At 52.2% G+C, this 17,357-nt stretch overlaps 1 protein-coding gene across 6 annotated transcripts in view; it reads left to right on the top strand.

Annotated features, from left to right (window-relative positions):
- The first annotated feature begins 6,294 nt into the window (after nt 1-6,294).
- RIMBP2 (RIMS binding protein 2) overlaps nt 6,295-17,357 on the top strand; it is a 92,122-nt gene continuing 81,059 nt past the window's right edge. For 2 of the 6 annotated variants that reach the window (XM_032310323.1, XM_032310325.1), the window contains exons 1-2: nt 6,295-6,480; nt 9,399-9,488. In XM_032310323.1, the coding sequence (XP_032166214.1) occupies nt 6,325-6,480; nt 9,399-9,488 (246 nt within the window). In that variant the 5' untranslated portion in view covers nt 6,295-6,324. The remainder of the gene's footprint in view (nt 6,481-9,398; nt 9,489-17,357) is intronic. The other 4 variants (XM_032310330.1, XM_032310331.1, XM_032310324.1 and 1 more) reach the window with 3 other exon arrangements.

The following is a 17,357-nucleotide window of genomic DNA, read 5'->3' as shown; positions in this document are numbered from 1 at the left end:
TGATGAAAATATCCAGACCCCAGAAAGGTGTTTCCATTCAGTCCCCATCAAGCTAAGGAAGGGGCATAACGACTTTGTGAAGCTAGACATCTCAGTGGTGGTTACCTTTTGGGAGCGTCTTGACTGGGAGGAGACAGGAGAGAAATTCGGGGCAGCTATAAATGGTCTATTTCTCGATCTGGGCTGTGATTATGCTGAGGTGAGCGCTTTGTAAAAACCAGCAGAATTGTATGTCTAGGATTTGTGCCCTTTTGTGTATGATGCTCTGTTTTCATCAAAAAAGTTAATTTTAAAATATCCAAAAATGGTGCAAAAGGAATTTGGTCCATTTTCTGTGGCATCAGATGTACCACATGGAAGACAGGTGTGGCTCTATAACTAAGGACATATTTTCTAACACCTGGGGGACCCCAAGTCATAAGGCAAAGTCTGTCGCTATTAATGGAAGTGGTCTGTCTTTGGGGAGAGGAAAGTCTGCCTTACCAAGTCAGTGTCTGGGAAGTGTGGAGAGCTCCTTATCTGAATTTGCAGCCTAACCCTGCCTCATTGGGATAGATTGTAGAAGGACCATTTTCATTTGCTTGTATAGCTCAAGGGTTCTGTGGTAAAGAATTTGGGATTTAGTGGCTGGAGAGAAAGTATGGTTGGAGAGAGAGTATGGAGCTCAGAATCTCTCTAGGAAGTAGCGCCATATTGTGACAATACTGATAAGTCATCTCTTGCAAAAGCAGAATGCTTTTTTTTTTTTTTTTAAAGGCACTTAAATATTTTACGTTGCTGTGTTACTTGTAGAAGGATCCTAGGAGGCCCATCCTTTACATTAACTAAGTTATAATTGATAGGGTTTCTTTCTCATGTTGGCAGCTGGCAAGCTCAGTACTTAAATGTGATATTCAGTCCATGGGTAAAAATCTTCTTTATGTGACTTTCCAGACATACATTTTTCTACATTTTGTTCTTTTTCTTTTTTAAAAATCACTATTCTTCACTGCCTTATTGCATAAATATTTTTATTTATAAATATTATTTATTGATTTGAGATAGAGCAAGAGAGAGAGAGAGAGAGAGAGAATATAAGCAGGGGAGAAGCAGGCAGATGGAAAAGTAGGCTCTCCACTGAGCAAAGAGCCCAACCAGAGGCTTGATCCCAGAACTCCGGGATCATGACCTGAGCTGAAGGCAGCTGCTTAACCGACTGAGCCACTCAGGCGCCCCAGTATAAATATCTTTATTATAGGCATCTTTGAATCCTTTTTTTTTTCCTTTTTTGAGAGTAGGTAGAATGCAGTTTATAAAATAATTTGCATTGTATATGCTGAACAAGCATAGGGTAGAGACACTTTCTATGCAGGGATTCAATTCTAAAGTCAGCATGTTATGTTGAAATCATATATAGGAAAAATGACCCTGAGAATCCCCTTGGCAGGAGCTGTATTGGAGATAGACCTAGCAAGGGCTGGCATTTCCCACTGGAATTGGAGAAGACTGCTCTCTGTTGGTTGAGGACCAGACATGGTGGTGGTTTACTTCTGGGGACTGGTTGTCCCAAGAACCCTCCGGGAAGATGCTTGTGGACACATGGCTGGGGACATATTTGCCTCACTTCAGGCTCTGTCCCAGGAGGCATGGGGGACACCCTTTGCAACACAAAACTCACTGTGTTACGGTGAACGATTCAGTGGTGTTTAGTACCTTTATGATGTGTACAATTACTACTTCTACCTCATTCCAAAACCCTCTCATCACCGCAAAGCAGATCCCGTGCTCATTAACCGCCACTGTGTACCCTTTCCTTACCCAGCCCCTGGCCTCTGTCAGGGGGCCTTTTCGGTCTCATTTACCTGTTTTTAACATTTCATATTAAATGTATACAATACGGGGTATTTTATGACTGGTTTCTTTCATCCAGTGTGTCTTTGAGGTTCATTCATGTTGTAGCGGGTGTCTCGATTCATTCTTATTTATGGCTGAATAGTATTTCGTTGAGTGGCTAAACTGCATTTTGCTTATCTGTCCGTCAGAGGGTGGATATCTCGGTTGTTTCCACCTTTTGGCTATTGAGAATAGTGTTGCTCTGAACATTCATATACGAGTATTTGTTTGAACACCCATTTTCAATTCTTTGGGGTGTATACCAGAAGTGGGATTACTCTGGTAATTCGGTTCCACTTTTCTTAGGAATCATCAAACTGTTTTCTATAACAGGTACACCATTTTACATCTGCTCCAACAGTGTAGGAGAGTCCCAGCTTTTCTGCCTCCTGAGACAGGTGGCACGTTAATGGTTTACCTTTCCTCTCCCCTTGTTCCACAACCTCGAGAATCCTACGTGGAAGAATTTTCATAGATTCAACTGCATTGTTTTTGGTGGAGAAGAGCGGTCTTTGGGGGAGCCTGTGTTCTGATGAGAGTGACCACTGGGAAAAAAGCAAATTTTTGACTGTGACTTACTTTCATAAATAAGTGACTATGTTTATTTTCCATTAGTAGGACAGAGCATAGGTTCCAAGTACATGCAAGTTGATGAAATACATTTATGGAGAGAAGCTTTATTTAAAATTCAGATGTTTCTCCTGTTCATAAGCTTACGTTAGAACCTGCTTAGCATGTTATATTTTCCCACTTGAGCTTGTCTCTAACCCATGTTAGAAAAATAGCTTTTAAATAGCACAGTGCTTCTCTGTAATTGCATTATTGGCATATGTAGTATGCCTGAATGTCACACAGGTCTGGAAGTGCGTAGGTCTGTCGTAGTTAAGGCAAGTGCACGTTTATAGATCTTCCTGAATAAAGAAAAGAACTCAGAGGCTTGTCTCTCTCCTCCCTAGACCTGAGCATTATAGGAAACCAGATACAGTTGTTTCAGTAACAGTCTGTTTATTGACATAACAATCTCTCACATTCAAATGGCCCTTCCCAGTTTTCAAAGTGCCTGTCTATGCATTCTGTCTTTTAAATCGACGCTCAGGAGGTGTTAGAATTAGGCCTCAAACCCATGTCCTCCAGGTCCCAGTGATTTCTCCATATCACGTGATGATTAGCCGATAGTCCTAGCCTTGAGCTTAAGGGGCAAGAGTTGGGTCAGGACCCCATACAGCGTCCTGGAGCGCCCCATGGACAGCACCCTGGACAGCACCATGGACAGCACCCTGGACAGCACCCCAGGCAGGGGCAAAGGACTCCTTCCATTGGTCTCCTTCTTACTTTGTTTCAAACGCTTTCACCCCCCAAACCCCCTTACACATGCGTACACACATGTGCACACACAAACACATGCAGCACACACGCAATCCCTTCTTCTTTCAAACCTCCATCCTCCTAGCTGTGCCTCTAGGCAAGAACCACTTGTGAAGACTTTTCAGAAAGAAAAACACATCCCAGTGTTGACTTAAATTATTTTTAGGATCTGTTATTATAATTGATAGTCATTACAACCTGATTTTACTAGACTTGCGTATTATAACTACATAGTTTCTGTTTTATACTCAAACTTATTACAGTGGTATATTTATAATTTGTAACATAATTACATGTGCCCAGTGATAAAACTGGTTTATAAAATTTTTACAGCCTCCCTAAACCATTAAAACCAAAATGAATGAACATATTTGAGAGAAACAAATGCGTGAGGCCAATAAATTCCAAATTCAAACTTTCTGTAATTTCATATGTCAGGTATTATTTTTCTTAAATATTCCTTTATAGTAAAGAGAGTACCATTTGGCAGTTGGCTGAATGTTGATTCACTGTTGATTCACTGTTCCTGCCAAAAAAAAAATCTTTTTTTCCCAAAGATTTATTTATTTGTTAGAGGGAGAGAGAGAGACAGAGAGAGCAGGGGGAAGAAGCAGGCTCCCCGCTGCATGTGGAGCCTGACGCAGGGCTCAGTCCCACAACCCTGATATCATGACCTGAGCCTATGGCAGACGCTTAACTGACTGAGCCATCCTGGTGCCCCTCGGGTCTTTGATTCTTAAGCACATACGAAGTCATTTGTCTCCGTCTATGTGACCTTTGTTAACTTTTCATTATCTCAGGTTGGCAATTTTATTTCTCACCATGACAACCTGCATTTCTGCTGTCATAGCATACATGACCCTGCACCATGGGGCCTGGGTCCTGGTTGGCCACACTTGTGAGGAGGGGCTGTCTCTCACTTGCTGTTTCCGAGCGCCCAGGGACCCCCGTGCCTGACACGTACACACTGAAGGATGTCACTGAAGCGAAGGGGACTGACAAGTCATGACAGAGTGCTTCCCACGTCTCAGTTTCCCTCCGGGGAAAGTGGTCATCTTACCATCGAAATGTGGCTTTAATTACAGCTCATGGTGCAGGGAGGTGGCCTTCTGAAGATCTGGTGCCCCTCGTCTAGCCCTGGAACCACTTTTGGGAACCTGGGGGGACGCTCCAGCCACACCTCCCCGTTTGAGGCAGGTGCCACATCTTAGCTTGCGAAGCTATAAAAAGCCTCCACAGATTGGGCAGCAGAAGCTTCATCTTCTCCCGGTCCAGGCGCTGGAATTCAGGGTGCTGCTGTCTGGTGAGAGCTTTGCTCCTGGTTTCTGGGTGGCCCCTTTCGGGGTGTGTCCTCATGTGGCCTTTCCTTGACGCACGTGCAGAGATCGCTCTCCTGCCTCTTCTCATAAGGGCATGGGTTCTGGTGGATTAAAGCCCCACCTTGTGACCTCATTTAATTACTGCCCTAAAGGCTCTGTCTCTGAATATAGTCATAAGGGGAGATTAGGGCTTCAATATCTGAATCTGGGGGCACAGAGTTCAGTCCTTAGTGGGTGGCCAAGGCAACAGAGGAGGTAAGCACAAGTGAGCAAACTTATCTTTGGTGACCCTATATCTTCTTTCTCTCCTCACACACAGGGAATGCACCCCCACCCCATCCTGACTACACCTAGCACCCCCTGACCTCACCCCACAGATCTTTTATTCTCATCAGATCTGAATTTTTTTTTTAACAAAATGCCCAATTTATAAGCTAACTCAACCTGTAGACATACCTGTTATGGGAAGGAGTGCACAGTGTATGTTTTATCTGAATTAAGAGCCAACATTTAAAAACAGGGATGTTTCAGATAGAAACCCAGACTTCCAGCTCCCCAAAACCAGGACCAGCTGGGTTCCCTTCCCACTGGCTGGAGCCGGGTTGCCATTGGCCTCTTTAGATGGGCAAGAGCATTTCCAATCACTGCATTTCTTATCACTCTAGAATATCCTTGTTTTGGGGCCAGCCTACCCTGTTATGTTGCCTGCTTACTCCCTGGGGTGCTCAAATTTTTATGCTTGGGTCCTTCTCTTTCTCTCTTATCGTTATCAGAATTTATTCTTTTCCCCCATATTTTTGCTTAAGAGGGGATAAAAAAGTGAAATAAGCCTATTCCAGGTTAATGCATTAGTGGATATTAACAGATCAAAACACTCGGTGTAACTGGCTCTTCCTGCAGTTGCCATTTGAGGGAGGTTCTAGGGGTACAGGGTCCCAGTGGTCCTCAGATCAGATCCCAGAGCTCTGGTCGGGCCTGCTGGAGCTGGCCCTAACTTCTGTGTATTCCTCTAAGAAGTGGAGTGGAGACCTTTGCTCCTCTTCCCTTGTGTGCTTGAAGATAGTCGGATTTAGCAAAGCATCCGTGCGTCTTGGTTGTTACAGGGCAGGCCCTGTCTCACCATGCACCTCCCGTTTGGTAAACCCGAAACCCTCTGACTCTGTTTGACTTCACACACTTAAAGGGCGTAAGGCTCCACCTGTTCCCATGGCGATGCTCAAAGCCTCCCGAGGAAAGCAAATCCGCGAAATCCCTGCAGAAGCGAGCAAACACACTGGTGCTGGCTGTGCTCTCTTCACGCCGCTATTTCAGGTCAGGAGCGCAGAGCTAGGGGGTGATTTCATGCAGTGGTGTTGGGAAAGTTCTTCATTATCTCCGTCCTGGTGATGCATGAGTCACCAGATCCTCGTCTTCAGGCCGTGGGTGTGTGTCGTCAAACTCAGATCCCGGCTCTCAGATGCGGTCCCAAGTCACCAGTGCTGCACCTGCACAGCCAGGGACGGCAGTGGGGGCATGACTTATGCCGTGGCACGGAATGGTACATGTGCACCTGGCGTCCGAGGGACCGGTGTGGCTGGCCCGCTCACCCTGGGCTGTGGAAAGCCTTGCTACTCAGACAAGAGTGTCATATTATGTTAAATCCACCCTGTCCTCCTCCTCCCTCTCCTGAGAATTGTCATAGCCAGTGCCACCCGCGCCTGCTGGGAGACTCATTTTGTCGTGTTGCGACCACAAGCCCACATCTTTTGGGGGCCTGCCGGTCTCAAGCATGCGACCAATACACAAGGTGATCTGTATTTTGCTTGGTGGCATTTCTTTGGTGGTGCAGATTAATGCAGAAAGGAGCCCTTTAATTGGAGCAGGGACGGCATCCCCGGGGGGGCAGCTCTGGTCCTGCACGGTGTCAATGATGAGAGCTTCCAGGGTAAGTCTTCTCACTTCTCAGCATCTTAATAGGATCAGAAGCATGAACAGCAGGCATTTTCAGAATCTTCCCCTAAGTTCCGCATATACATGCATGTCAGGGCGGCCTCGGGCCCATTATGACAAGGGGTACCGTTTGCAGTGACTGTAGTATGCAGGACAAGACCACAGGACCAGCCCTCCCCCACAGCAACCGGCCCCATCGCCCCGCCCCCAGCCACCTCTAGGCTTTCTCAGGGGGTAAACAGCACGTGTGGACAAACGAGGTGTCCATAAAGTGGGCAGTGAGTCCCGGTCTTTGCAGGCTCACACTGGTATCGTCTCTCTCTTCCTCGGGCCTTGGCTGGGTGCTTCTGTCAGTGAACGGGCTTCTTCCGGCATCATTACCCGAAGCGCTTTGGCACCTAGCTTGGGTATTTTGTGATAATTTCAGTGTCGGTTGGAGGATTGTTTCGGGATGGTTTTGTTTATAGCAGCTGCCTTTGTGCGGTTGGCTTTTCTAGGGGAGTGGGGGAGGGGCAGTAAACTAAGCGGTACCCGAAGTGCCCGTTCATGCTTGTACCGATGTGGAGAAATGCCGTCCTCCAGACAGGGGGGTGGTTCTTTTCCTCAGCGTGGGGACACCATGGATCGGTGCTTCCTGGAGACGATTTAGGTCCTGAGCTTGTTTTCTTGGGAAGATTGATTTCATCAGGTTAAGCTGCTGCCCTCGAGTCACTGAGAAGGAATATAAACAAAACAAGTGGACGAACCATTTCTATAGCCCCCAGATAACTGGGTGAGAGGGCCAGCACATTCCCCTTCCCGATGTCCCTTTCCTGCAGCCCGCTCTCCTAGGTGCGATGCAGAGAGAGATGTCGTTTGGTGGTGGTACGTGGGAGATGGGGAGATGTAGGCAAATGTGGTGTCTGCGGTAGGGAAGGGATACCCATTTGAGCCAAGATCGTGTGTTCAGGGTTGTGTGAGAATTACTGCATGGCGTCTCCATGCCTCCGGGTCGGGTAGTAGGCACTTCTACATCCTTAGATCTCAGAAAGTGTGGAAGTGTCAGACAGCCTACTCGAGACCACGCAGGTTGCAAGGGGAAGACTAGAGGCTGTAGTTCAGCTGTTTGACTTCAGAATCCATACTCCAACCCCTAGGACCGCTGAGTGTCTCCTCTGATCCTCTGAGATATGGCTGTGTTTGTTGACTGCCAGGAATCATAAGTCTCCAAGGTCAAGGCTCTGGTGTTTTGATGAGTACACTGACTCCCTTTAGATCACCAGTGTTACGGAGAATATCTCCCAAGGAGACAGTGTAATGGACAGATGATCAAGCTCATTCCTGTAGGTGGAGGAATCATGGTTCCTGGAGCAAAATACCACTAGTACGGTGTGTGGCCAAGGCATGTGGCTGTTGCTTCCTTGTTTTTTATCACCATGGAAATGAGGCAGGTGCCAAAGAGTGGAGGAGCTCCTGCTGATGGTGGTGGAGTGGAAGAGATGTTGACCAAAATGGGACCCGGGAATAGCCAGAAGGAGCCTCCTTCCTGGGGGAAAGTGTCTGAATCCACAGGACTCTGCCCCTCTCCTGTTGGGAAGGTGAATGGAACAAAAAACCAGAGCGCTCAAGGTGTGAAAAAGGAGAGCCGCCAGATGAGTTCAAGACCCGAGGGAGTGACCTGAAGGATGGGGTAACAGGGAAATGGCAGGCCTGACTGCTGGAGGCTGAGGTGTCGCCAGACACCTCCTGCTGTGGCCGTTCGTTGTCTCTGTTGCCTCCTTCTTGTTCCTTTTGGATAGATGGCCTCCCTTCTTTCCCCTTTGGGAGAACCCTCAGTGTACTTATTGAAGTCATTTTCAGATTGCTTTATTATTTTTATTTCCTCTGGGTTAAATGCATCCTGATTATTGATTTTATTGGATCTGTTTAGTACTGTGAGGTGTTTTTTTTATTCTTTTTTAAAACATTGTTTTGGGATTTCTATTTTCAGACTATTCTTTAATGGGGAGTTTTACCCCCAGCTTCTCTTTCTGTGCTCAGTCCCACACACCCTATCTGACTGACCTCCTTGCAGTGACTACACCACACCCTGAATGTCCCTAGTCTTGAATTAGGTTTTATTACTGGTATCTCACAGTTCCCACACTAGGTGATATTAGGGCATAACCCAGGGCAGACACCGAGCCAGGCGGCTGCTCCCTCTGCTTCCCCAGGTGCATTACCTCACATAAGCTCGAACTCTGGGCAGACGTCGGTTACTTTCAGCTTTCTTCTCTGGCTGGGGGCTGGGCCAGCCTCAGGTCAGGCACTGAGCGCTGCTTGGATCTCTTGCCTCATGTGGGAACTCTGTGTCCCACATATACTAGAAAACCAACCCAATCAAGCCTGGACTCCCAATTCTGTGTCTGTGTCTGGGTGGAGAATCTGGAGGGTCCCAGAGTCCTGCTTGCCACCGGGGCTCTAGCCATTCCTCATCCTCAGAGATTTTAACCTCATTTTTGAGCAGGACAAACCCTTCAAAATTTTCTCTAGCATTTGTTATGGGGATGTGTTTGGAGGAGTGTTTGTGAGGAAAGGGTCAGGTCAGAGCTTGACTTAATAAGATTGCCTTGTTGGGATACAGACATTTAAAGCAGGTAAGCTTACCACATGTTGGGGTTGATTTGTTTGCTGGGAACCTCATGATGTACTTAATACGTATTATTTCACTGTATCCTTGTAACATCATTGTGGAGCACTGCTACTCCCATCCTATAGACAGGACACTCACGGCTCAGATGGAACAAAGCAGCTGGCCCCACATCACACGCTAAAGCACTGCAGCATCACCCCCAACCCGGGGCCTACTCCCAAATCGGAGCTCTTAGCCACCAGGCCCTGCCACATCCCTGAATCTGGGGGGTCGTCTCACAAAGCTCTTTCCTTCCATCCTAGGAAAATGAACTGAAGGATGCCGCCCAGCGGCAGCACCGCCTGAGACCGCATGATGCCGGCCTTCCCGCAAGGGCATGGCAGCCTGACAAGGTAAGGGGGGAGAGAGTGGGGGCAGGGTGGCAGGGAGGGGTCGGGGCCAGAGGACATCACACAATGTCACCCAGTGCGTGGGTGGCCAGCTCCTCGGTCACACCTCTTCTGTTCCTTCACGTGACGCCCGCACAAAGCACTCAGTGGTGTTGCAGTCAGTGTCCACTGGTGATCTCCACCTGGAAGTCTGTTGGGATCGTGTCCTTAACAACAAGGCCAGAGCAGACCCTTTGGTGTCCCCCATTCCAGGCCTTCTCATTCCGGTCCTCCCGCAGCTTTTATCAGCCCCGGTCCGTGGCAGTGCCATCCACCCAGCTCCCCGGGGCAAGGTGCTGGGAGCCATCTGGATTCTTCTCTGACCTCACACCTGCATCAGGCTCGTCCACCAACAAGCCACACCAGACCTCCCCTCCCCATCGTCTCCATCTCTGTCACAGCCTCCAGGCCACCACCTTCTCCTGCCCCGAGGCCGAAAACATCGCCTAACTGGCCCACCTCCGTGGCGTCCTTAGTGGTAGGGCCAGCTGACAAAGCTCCTTGGAGCAGCCTTCCAACGCCTCCCATAAACGAGAGTGTCGCGCCTCCCCCTGGCTCCAACGTGTTCAACCTGACCTGCCCGTTCGCCATTGACTTGTGAGGTTCTGGCCACTCTGACGTTTTTGTCGCTCAGTCCACCAAGCTTGACTCAGCCCTCAGGAAGTTCCTCTGCTTAGAATCCTACCTTCTCACCGTCATAGACCTGCCGCCCTCTGGGCACGCATTCCGAAGGGTCACCTTCTCGGCAAGGCTGTCCATGGCTGCGTGCTCTGTGCCCGTCTCTCGCTCCTCCTCTGGTCTCCGCGACCTCACTGGTTTTGTCTTCTTGTATCTCTGATCACGTAGTCTATCACGCATCTGCAATTATGTGTCCGTCTCCCTGCTGCGAGAATGCCGGCTCCCAGGGAGAAGAAGCCTTTGCTGTCGTATTCATCCGTGTATCCCCGGCTGCCGTAACAGCCCGCGTCGTCGGTGCTCTGGGAGGACCGGTGGATGACTGACCGGCAGACTGTGCTTGCTCATTCCACAGCCAGCCGCGCGGACGCATACCTCAGCGAGTTCTAACACCGAGTTCTAACAGTTCCCCCCCAATGGGAACTTTCTTGATTTGACACTTACTTTTCTGCCTTCCGGTTGGCCAATTTTTTAAAAAAATATGTGCTTTTCAGAAAATAACAAGGGTTAGTAAGCATGGGGAGACATTAGAACCCTTGTGCATTGTTGATGGGAAGGAAAATATGGGGCAGCTGCCGTAGAAAACAGGATGGCGGCTCCTTAAGAAATTAAAAGTAGAGCGACCGTATGCTCCAGTTCTTCTGCTTCTGGGTGGATACCCAAGGGAATGGCAAGGAAGGCCTGGGAGAGAAATCAGTACACCAGCGTCCCAAGAAGCGTTGCTCACACTGGCCAGAAGGCAGAAGCTGCCCAAGTATCCTTCAGCGGCTAAACGGAGAAAGAGACCGTGGTCATTATTTATAATGAAATACTCCCCAGCCTTCAAAAGATGGACATTCTGATACCTGCAATCACGTGGATGAACCTTGGGGATGCTATGCTTGGGGACACAAGCCAGTCCCAAAAGACAGATGCTGTGTGCTTCCACTAGAGGTCCAGGGACCTAGATCCTCAGAGACAGAGAGTGGAGCAGTAGGAGCCACGGGCTGGGAAGGGAGGGCTCGCGTGTCGTGGGGACAGAGGCTCAGTTTGGGAAGGACAAAGAGAACCCCGGAGACGGATGGAGGCGACGGTTGCACGGTGTGACTGTCTTGTGCCGCCAAGCTCTATGTTTTAAACTGGCCTGGAGGGTTCGGTTTTAGGTGATATGTATTTACACTGTTTTTTAAGAGCTGTGTGCTCAGTGCGTCTCAGCCTCGGTGTAGGCCCTCCCCCTCTCCCACCAGCCCCCAGTCTCTCTGCGTTCTTTCTTCCCAGATCTGCTCTTGGGAGGGGCTCTGATAAACTCAGTCCCGCGGAAGCACGAATGCCTCAGGAGGCTTAGCGACTCCCTCTGCCCGGGACTATTTTTACTTAAGCAGGAACAGAAACGTGAAGTCGCGCTGGTATTTCAGGCAGCAGGTGCAGGCTGAGAATAGGGCTGGTGGGAGGTGGCTGCAGGGCCCGTTGAACCTGGGACGGTTTTCTCTCTTCTGCTCGCCCCATGTGCACTTCTGTCCCCGCCCAGGCAGGCCTTCTGGGCCTGGAGTGGTGGTCGCAGCTTGGTGAAGACACCGAGATGGAGGAGAAGCAGGGGAGACGGTCCTGCCTGGGGGCGTCCAGCGTGGTCGCTGCCGGTCGGCAAAGGGTTAGAGTTGGAGCCCTTGGGCATCACCGCCGAGGCGAGCTCTCTTCTCCTGCACATGCTGCGTGGCTGTGCCCACGGGCAGCCTGGCTCCCGGAGGACCCTCAGAAAACCCAACATGTTTTCACTGAAGGTCCGAGACATCTTCCTATGCTGCCTCTCCGCCTTGGCCTTTTATTTTATTTTATTTTAAAGATTTTGTTTATTTATTTGACAGACAGAGATCACAAGCAGGCAGAGAGGCAGGCAGAGAGAGAGGAGAAAGCAGGCTCCCCGCTGAGCAGAGAGCCTGATGCGGGGCTCGATCCCAGGACCTGAGATCATGACCAGAGCCGAAGGCAGAGGCTTTAACCCACTGAGCCACCCGGGCACCCACTGCCTTGGCCTTTTAAACAAGGCTGTGAGGCCCAGCCATGAGCTTCTATTCCTTTCCGCTCTGCAGAGGTGTGTGAGGGCGCCCGGTGACTCACCCGCACGGACGGGAATAGCAGGGCTTTCAGAGAGAAGGCGGGGAGACTCAGCCGTGGGCTCTGCCCTGCCCCGCCTTGCACTCTGCGGGCTCAGGGTTTCTGCGCGGTGCCTGGGCTGGCTGCGGGAAAGAGAGAGAGGTGGGGGCGGGGATGGGAGGGCTTGGGGTTGGGGGAGGAGATAGGGGTAGGGATGGGGACAGGGCGGGGAGAGGGAAGGCATCCGAAGCAGCAGTTCTCACCAGACTGTCCCGGGGTGGGTATGTGTGTCCCGGGGGTCATTAGGGGAGGCAAAGGGGCCGGGATGGTTCGTGCTGCTGAATTAAGTATTGAACTGCTCAGCGCCAGATTTGTGGGGGTCGGGGAGCTGTCCCTGCAGAAACACAGGGAACCCTCCTGGTTCTCAGGGTGAGGTCTAGAAATTGCCAGTGCCCTCAGCTGAGTTTGGCTTGGGATTGCAATCTGCTTCTTAGGGGCCCCAGTGAAGAAAGTGGTACTAATGGCCCGGGCTCATAATTACGGAAGCAGACCGATGTGTATTCTCTGTCTTTCCTGAAGCTTGCCCAGAAACAATTGCCGCTTCAGGGTAAAGTCCGATGTGGGCTTCCGTGGAATACTGGGTCGAGTTCCTCGGGGCAGGCCCCCCTGTGCAAGGAAACAGATGAGCTGGAGACCCAGGACACCACGCAGAGAAGCAGTCTGATGCCCTTCCGACGGGCAAACCCCACTGTTGACTGATGTCAAAAAAGTCATTCAGGTGTCCCATTTGCCTGGGTCCAAAGGGGCCTGCGAGGCTGTCCCTGAACAGGGCAGCTGTTCCTGTGGTAGCTGGGAGGTCAGGGCACCTTCTCGGGGAGCGATGGCTGCCAGATGGCTCGGGCTGCCTTTCCACCTGCTGCCCCCTTGGCCGCCACCAGCGGAAATGGGAGGAGCGGCTGGATGGGGAGCCCCAGGCTTCATGTGCTGCTGGGTCTGCGTGTGGCCAGAGGGTCCCAGGACAATAGGAAAACCCGGTGGTGCCTTGAGTCCTCCAACCAGGTGGCAAAATCCGTGACCTGTGACCCGGTCCCCTGTGACCCTTGCCTGCCTTCTGGCCAGAAATGTGCATGCGGCTGGAACTCTGGGTCCGGCCCTGAGTCCCTGGTGTGGAAGGCGGCCGTCCCGCTCATCAGCTGATCTTCCTCTTCCTCCGCGGGGAGGAGATGGCAGGCGTTCATAGGGACGACACCCGCGCAGGCATCTGGGGTCTGTCGGGCGAGGGCCCCTGGCTGGAAGGAGTGGACCCAGGCCCAGGGCTCACGCCTCTGTGTCATCTGTCCTTCCTCAATACAAAATCTCTGAGCGAACGCAGCTTTCCATTGCTTGGGAGCAAAGGAGGCATCGTCTGGGCCCCTGAGTTTGACCATCTAGGAACTTCTCCTATTTCCTGTGTTTTTTGTGAGTCATAGTTTATATGTCTTAGTGAAAACCTCTTTATGTCTTTTTTGCTCTCCTGAGACTTCTTTCTCCATCCCTGGCTCGGTTCCCAGAGGATGTTCTAGTCCAAGTGCTGGCTGGCAGGGGTAAGGCTGGTCCCCTCCTCCTGCCCACTCCTACCCCCCAGGAGCACTTTCTGCTGGTGGAAGGGACCGGCTTTGAGCCCTGGCAGTGGCGGCAGGGCCCAGGGAACCGCTAAGCCCCTGGGCCTCTCCACCGAGTCTCCTGGTGCCCTCAGGGCTGGGACGGCCCCTGGGCAGTGAGGGAAGGCTGAGTGCCGGGTGAGGGGCCCCTCTGGGCTTCTCACTTGGAGCTGTCTGCTTCTAGGAGGGATCGGCTGCTACCAAACCAGAAAGAACAACTTCTCTGGGTTGGCTGTTTGGGATTCTTTCCAGCTGCACATAGCAGGGACCTGAGCTCGGTGGCCTGAACACTTGGGGGCGTTACTGTTCTCCTGCAGCAGGATGTCCTGAGCCGGGGATGAGGCGGTGGCTTCTGCCCACCACCCCCCACCCCTCCCCCGCCCACAGCCATCGTGCGTGGGCCATGACTAGTGTGGATTCTTTTTAGGATTTTATTTTATTAGAGAGAGCGAGTATAAGCAGGGGAGGGGAGGCAGAAGGAGAAGCAGACTCCCCACGGAGCAGGGAGTCCAACACAGGGCTCGATCCCAGGACCCCGGGATCCTGACCCGAACAGATGCGCCACCGAATGAGCCGCCCAGGTGCCCCGCGCCATGACTGTTGTGATCTCCAGGACAGCGTGGCTGGTCCAGCCCTGTGTCCTCACTGTTACTACAAGAAGAGGAAGAGACAAGGCTTTCTCAGGAAGGGTTGTGTTTCGGAAGGGCGGCTGCCTTCAGAGATTTCGGCTCCATGTCACACGGAGTCTCCACCTGGGTCACCAGGCTGCCTGGCCTCAAGGGTCCTGAGGCCTAAGTGTGGGCAAGCTGCCTCCTTTGAGGAAAAGAAGCCATCTGCTCCCCTTCTCCAGCTTCTGGAAATGCCCACAGACCTCGGCTCGTGGGCCTTCCTGACCCAAAGCCAACAGAACCACATCTTCAAAAATCGGCCTTTTCTGACCCTGAGCCTCCTGTCTTCCCCCTGTGAGGACCCTCATGATCCCACTGGCTCCACTGGGACCGTCTAGGACAAGGCCCTTGACTCAGTCACCGTGGCAGAGTCCCTTCGCTGGTTCTGGGACATGGGCGTGGACATCTCCGCGGAGTCATAACTCAGTCCACCTCAATCCGCAGTCAGCCCCTTCACTCACCTCCCCTCCCTGCCAACACACCTTCTGGCCATCCTCGGAAAGACCAGACGAATGACCTGACTCACTCTGATAAACATACAGGGGATGCTATGGTGAATTTTTGGTCAGAGAAATCCCGAAATCCTGGGGGGAGATGAGGTCTGTTAAATGCCAAGAACTCCTAGACCATTCCTAGTTGTCCCTGCGTCGCTACCTTTTCTCCCTCACCGTCCTCCACCCCCTTCAAAGCACTGACTTCAAGACCAATACAACATGGGTCTTCCCCCCAATATTATCCCTTTCTGTTATGTTACTGCAGGGACCTGCAGTGTTTCTAGGTACCAAAGCACAGCGTTTTGGTCTCCATATGGGCTGTGCTGGGGTTTCGGGCACCCACGGCCGTGCTAACCGTCCTGTGTGACGTTCCTGAGGGAGCGTGGGCCCAGCGCCTGCCAGGGGGCGCCAGACACACACGGGCAGGTCGGGGTGGTCCCTGCTGGACCCCTGCCCCACGCAGTGCCCCTGGGCATGTGATCTCTGGCTGTCTTGTGCTCTTGGAGAAGGTTAACACCGGAATGCTTATGTTGTCCTGCTCGGGGAGCCCGAATCCCATGTCGGCTACTGGACAAAGCAAGAGTCTGACTCTGCTTCTTGGAAAAACCTTACTTCTGTGGACTTTGCTTCTCTGCTGCTGGAGGATGGTTGTCTTTCTAGATTGAACCCATCAGAGTCCCAGAAGGAAATAGTGGGCCCCTTGCAGCAGGGTGGTGGCAGGGGTGGCCGTGGCTGGGGGTCTGCGGGGAGAGGGGGAGAGGGAGAGGCTGTCCAAGTGCACCTGTGGCTGGGGGGGAGGGGAGGACAGTATGTCGGGGTCCCCAGGGCCAGGCAGGTGCCATGATTCCCTGGGAAGACTCTTGAGGCCCAGTGCCCAACCCCGTTCATGGCTGCGACCCATCAAGGACAGGAAGTAAAGGCAGCCGGGGGACGGGAAGATACTGGGGCCGGCCTCCAGCCTCCGGGGCTTCCCGTCGGAGGGACGAGCTCAGTTCCTGCGGCACCAGGCATCACTGCATGCACGAAGGGTTGTCCCAGGAAGCCCAGTAGAGCCCCAGTGCCTGGGGTGTGACGGCAGTCGTACCGTCCTGGGCACGCCCCAAATCCCAAAGCCTCCCCGAAGGAGAGCAGGCACGCGGCGGAAACCTCATGCTTTGCACAAAGAGTCTGGACACAGGTAGGCTGTCGCATCAGTTGGGGAACCGGGAATAGGAATTGGACTGTGACCCAGAGTGCCAGCCGCCCGCCACCGGCCAGCTCTGCCAGCAGGACCGTTCCGAGGACGGCACCTTCGGGCCTGCCAAGAGAGTGCTTCTGTGCACAGACCACCCCAGTAGTCTGCTGGCAAGGGCGCCAACACCAACCTGCCTCTCCTCCCTCCCCTGCTTTCCTGCCGGTGCCTCCCGCCGGCCAAACCTCATCAAGAAGCACGTGGTCTGGGAGACTGGCCTCCTGAGGCCTGGAACCCCACAGGCGGGGGTGGACGGTAGACCAAGAGGGACCAGCAAAATCCATCTGGCTGGGAACACAGCTGCCTTGCATGTGCCCGTCCTCCCCCGGTGTCTTTCCATTCCTGGAGCAGTGACTGCACCGGGCTCTCTTCCAGGCTCCGGTGACAGAGAACTGGGTCACAGGGACAAGTCCTGTCCAACTGGGACTTCGACTCTAATGAGGAGCAACCGCAGGGAAATGTAAACAGCTACACAGATAGTGAGATATTCCAGACAGTGAGAAAGGCCTGTGGGAAATAAAGCACGGCCAAGCAGCGAGGGCACTGGGGGCCAACAAGTGGAAAGGGTTTGTCACCTGGAGTGTGGCGAGACAGCCTGTTTGAGGAAGTGGCATAAATGAGGAGAAGGAGCCAGACCTGCCAGGATTGGTGGCAGGGTTGGGGGTGCATAGGTATTTGGTGTGGTGCAGACAGCATGTGCAAAGGCCCTGTGGCAGGGATGAGTTTGGCTTGTTTATGAGATAAAGGGAGGACCAGTGCAGCCTGAGTCAGAGGGGTACAGGGACAGCAAGCCAGATGGGACAACTGGAGGACCGGAGGCTACAGAGGTATGCAGGAGTCTGGACCCAGTTCTAATTTCCGTGGCAGCCACTAGAGGTTTCCATCAGAGGGAGACAAGCCCTCATTTACATTGGGGCGCACGGTGACTGCTGCGGGAGGCTGGCTGCGGAGCCCTGGATGTTCCTCTCGATGAGTTAGAACATGAGACATGGTGGCTTCCAGCGAGCCCATGCCCCTAGTGTTTGGGGTCAAGTGTAAGCTCCAATAGATCATGA

This window comes from Mustela erminea, chromosome 13 (genome assembly GCF_009829155.1).
Source record: "Mustela erminea isolate mMusErm1 chromosome 13, mMusErm1.Pri, whole genome shotgun sequence".
NCBI lineage: Eukaryota > Metazoa > Chordata > Mammalia > Carnivora > Mustelidae > Mustela > Mustela erminea.
The sequence above is the reverse complement of the archived record's forward strand: the minus strand, read 5'-3'. Positions and strand labels throughout refer to the sequence as shown.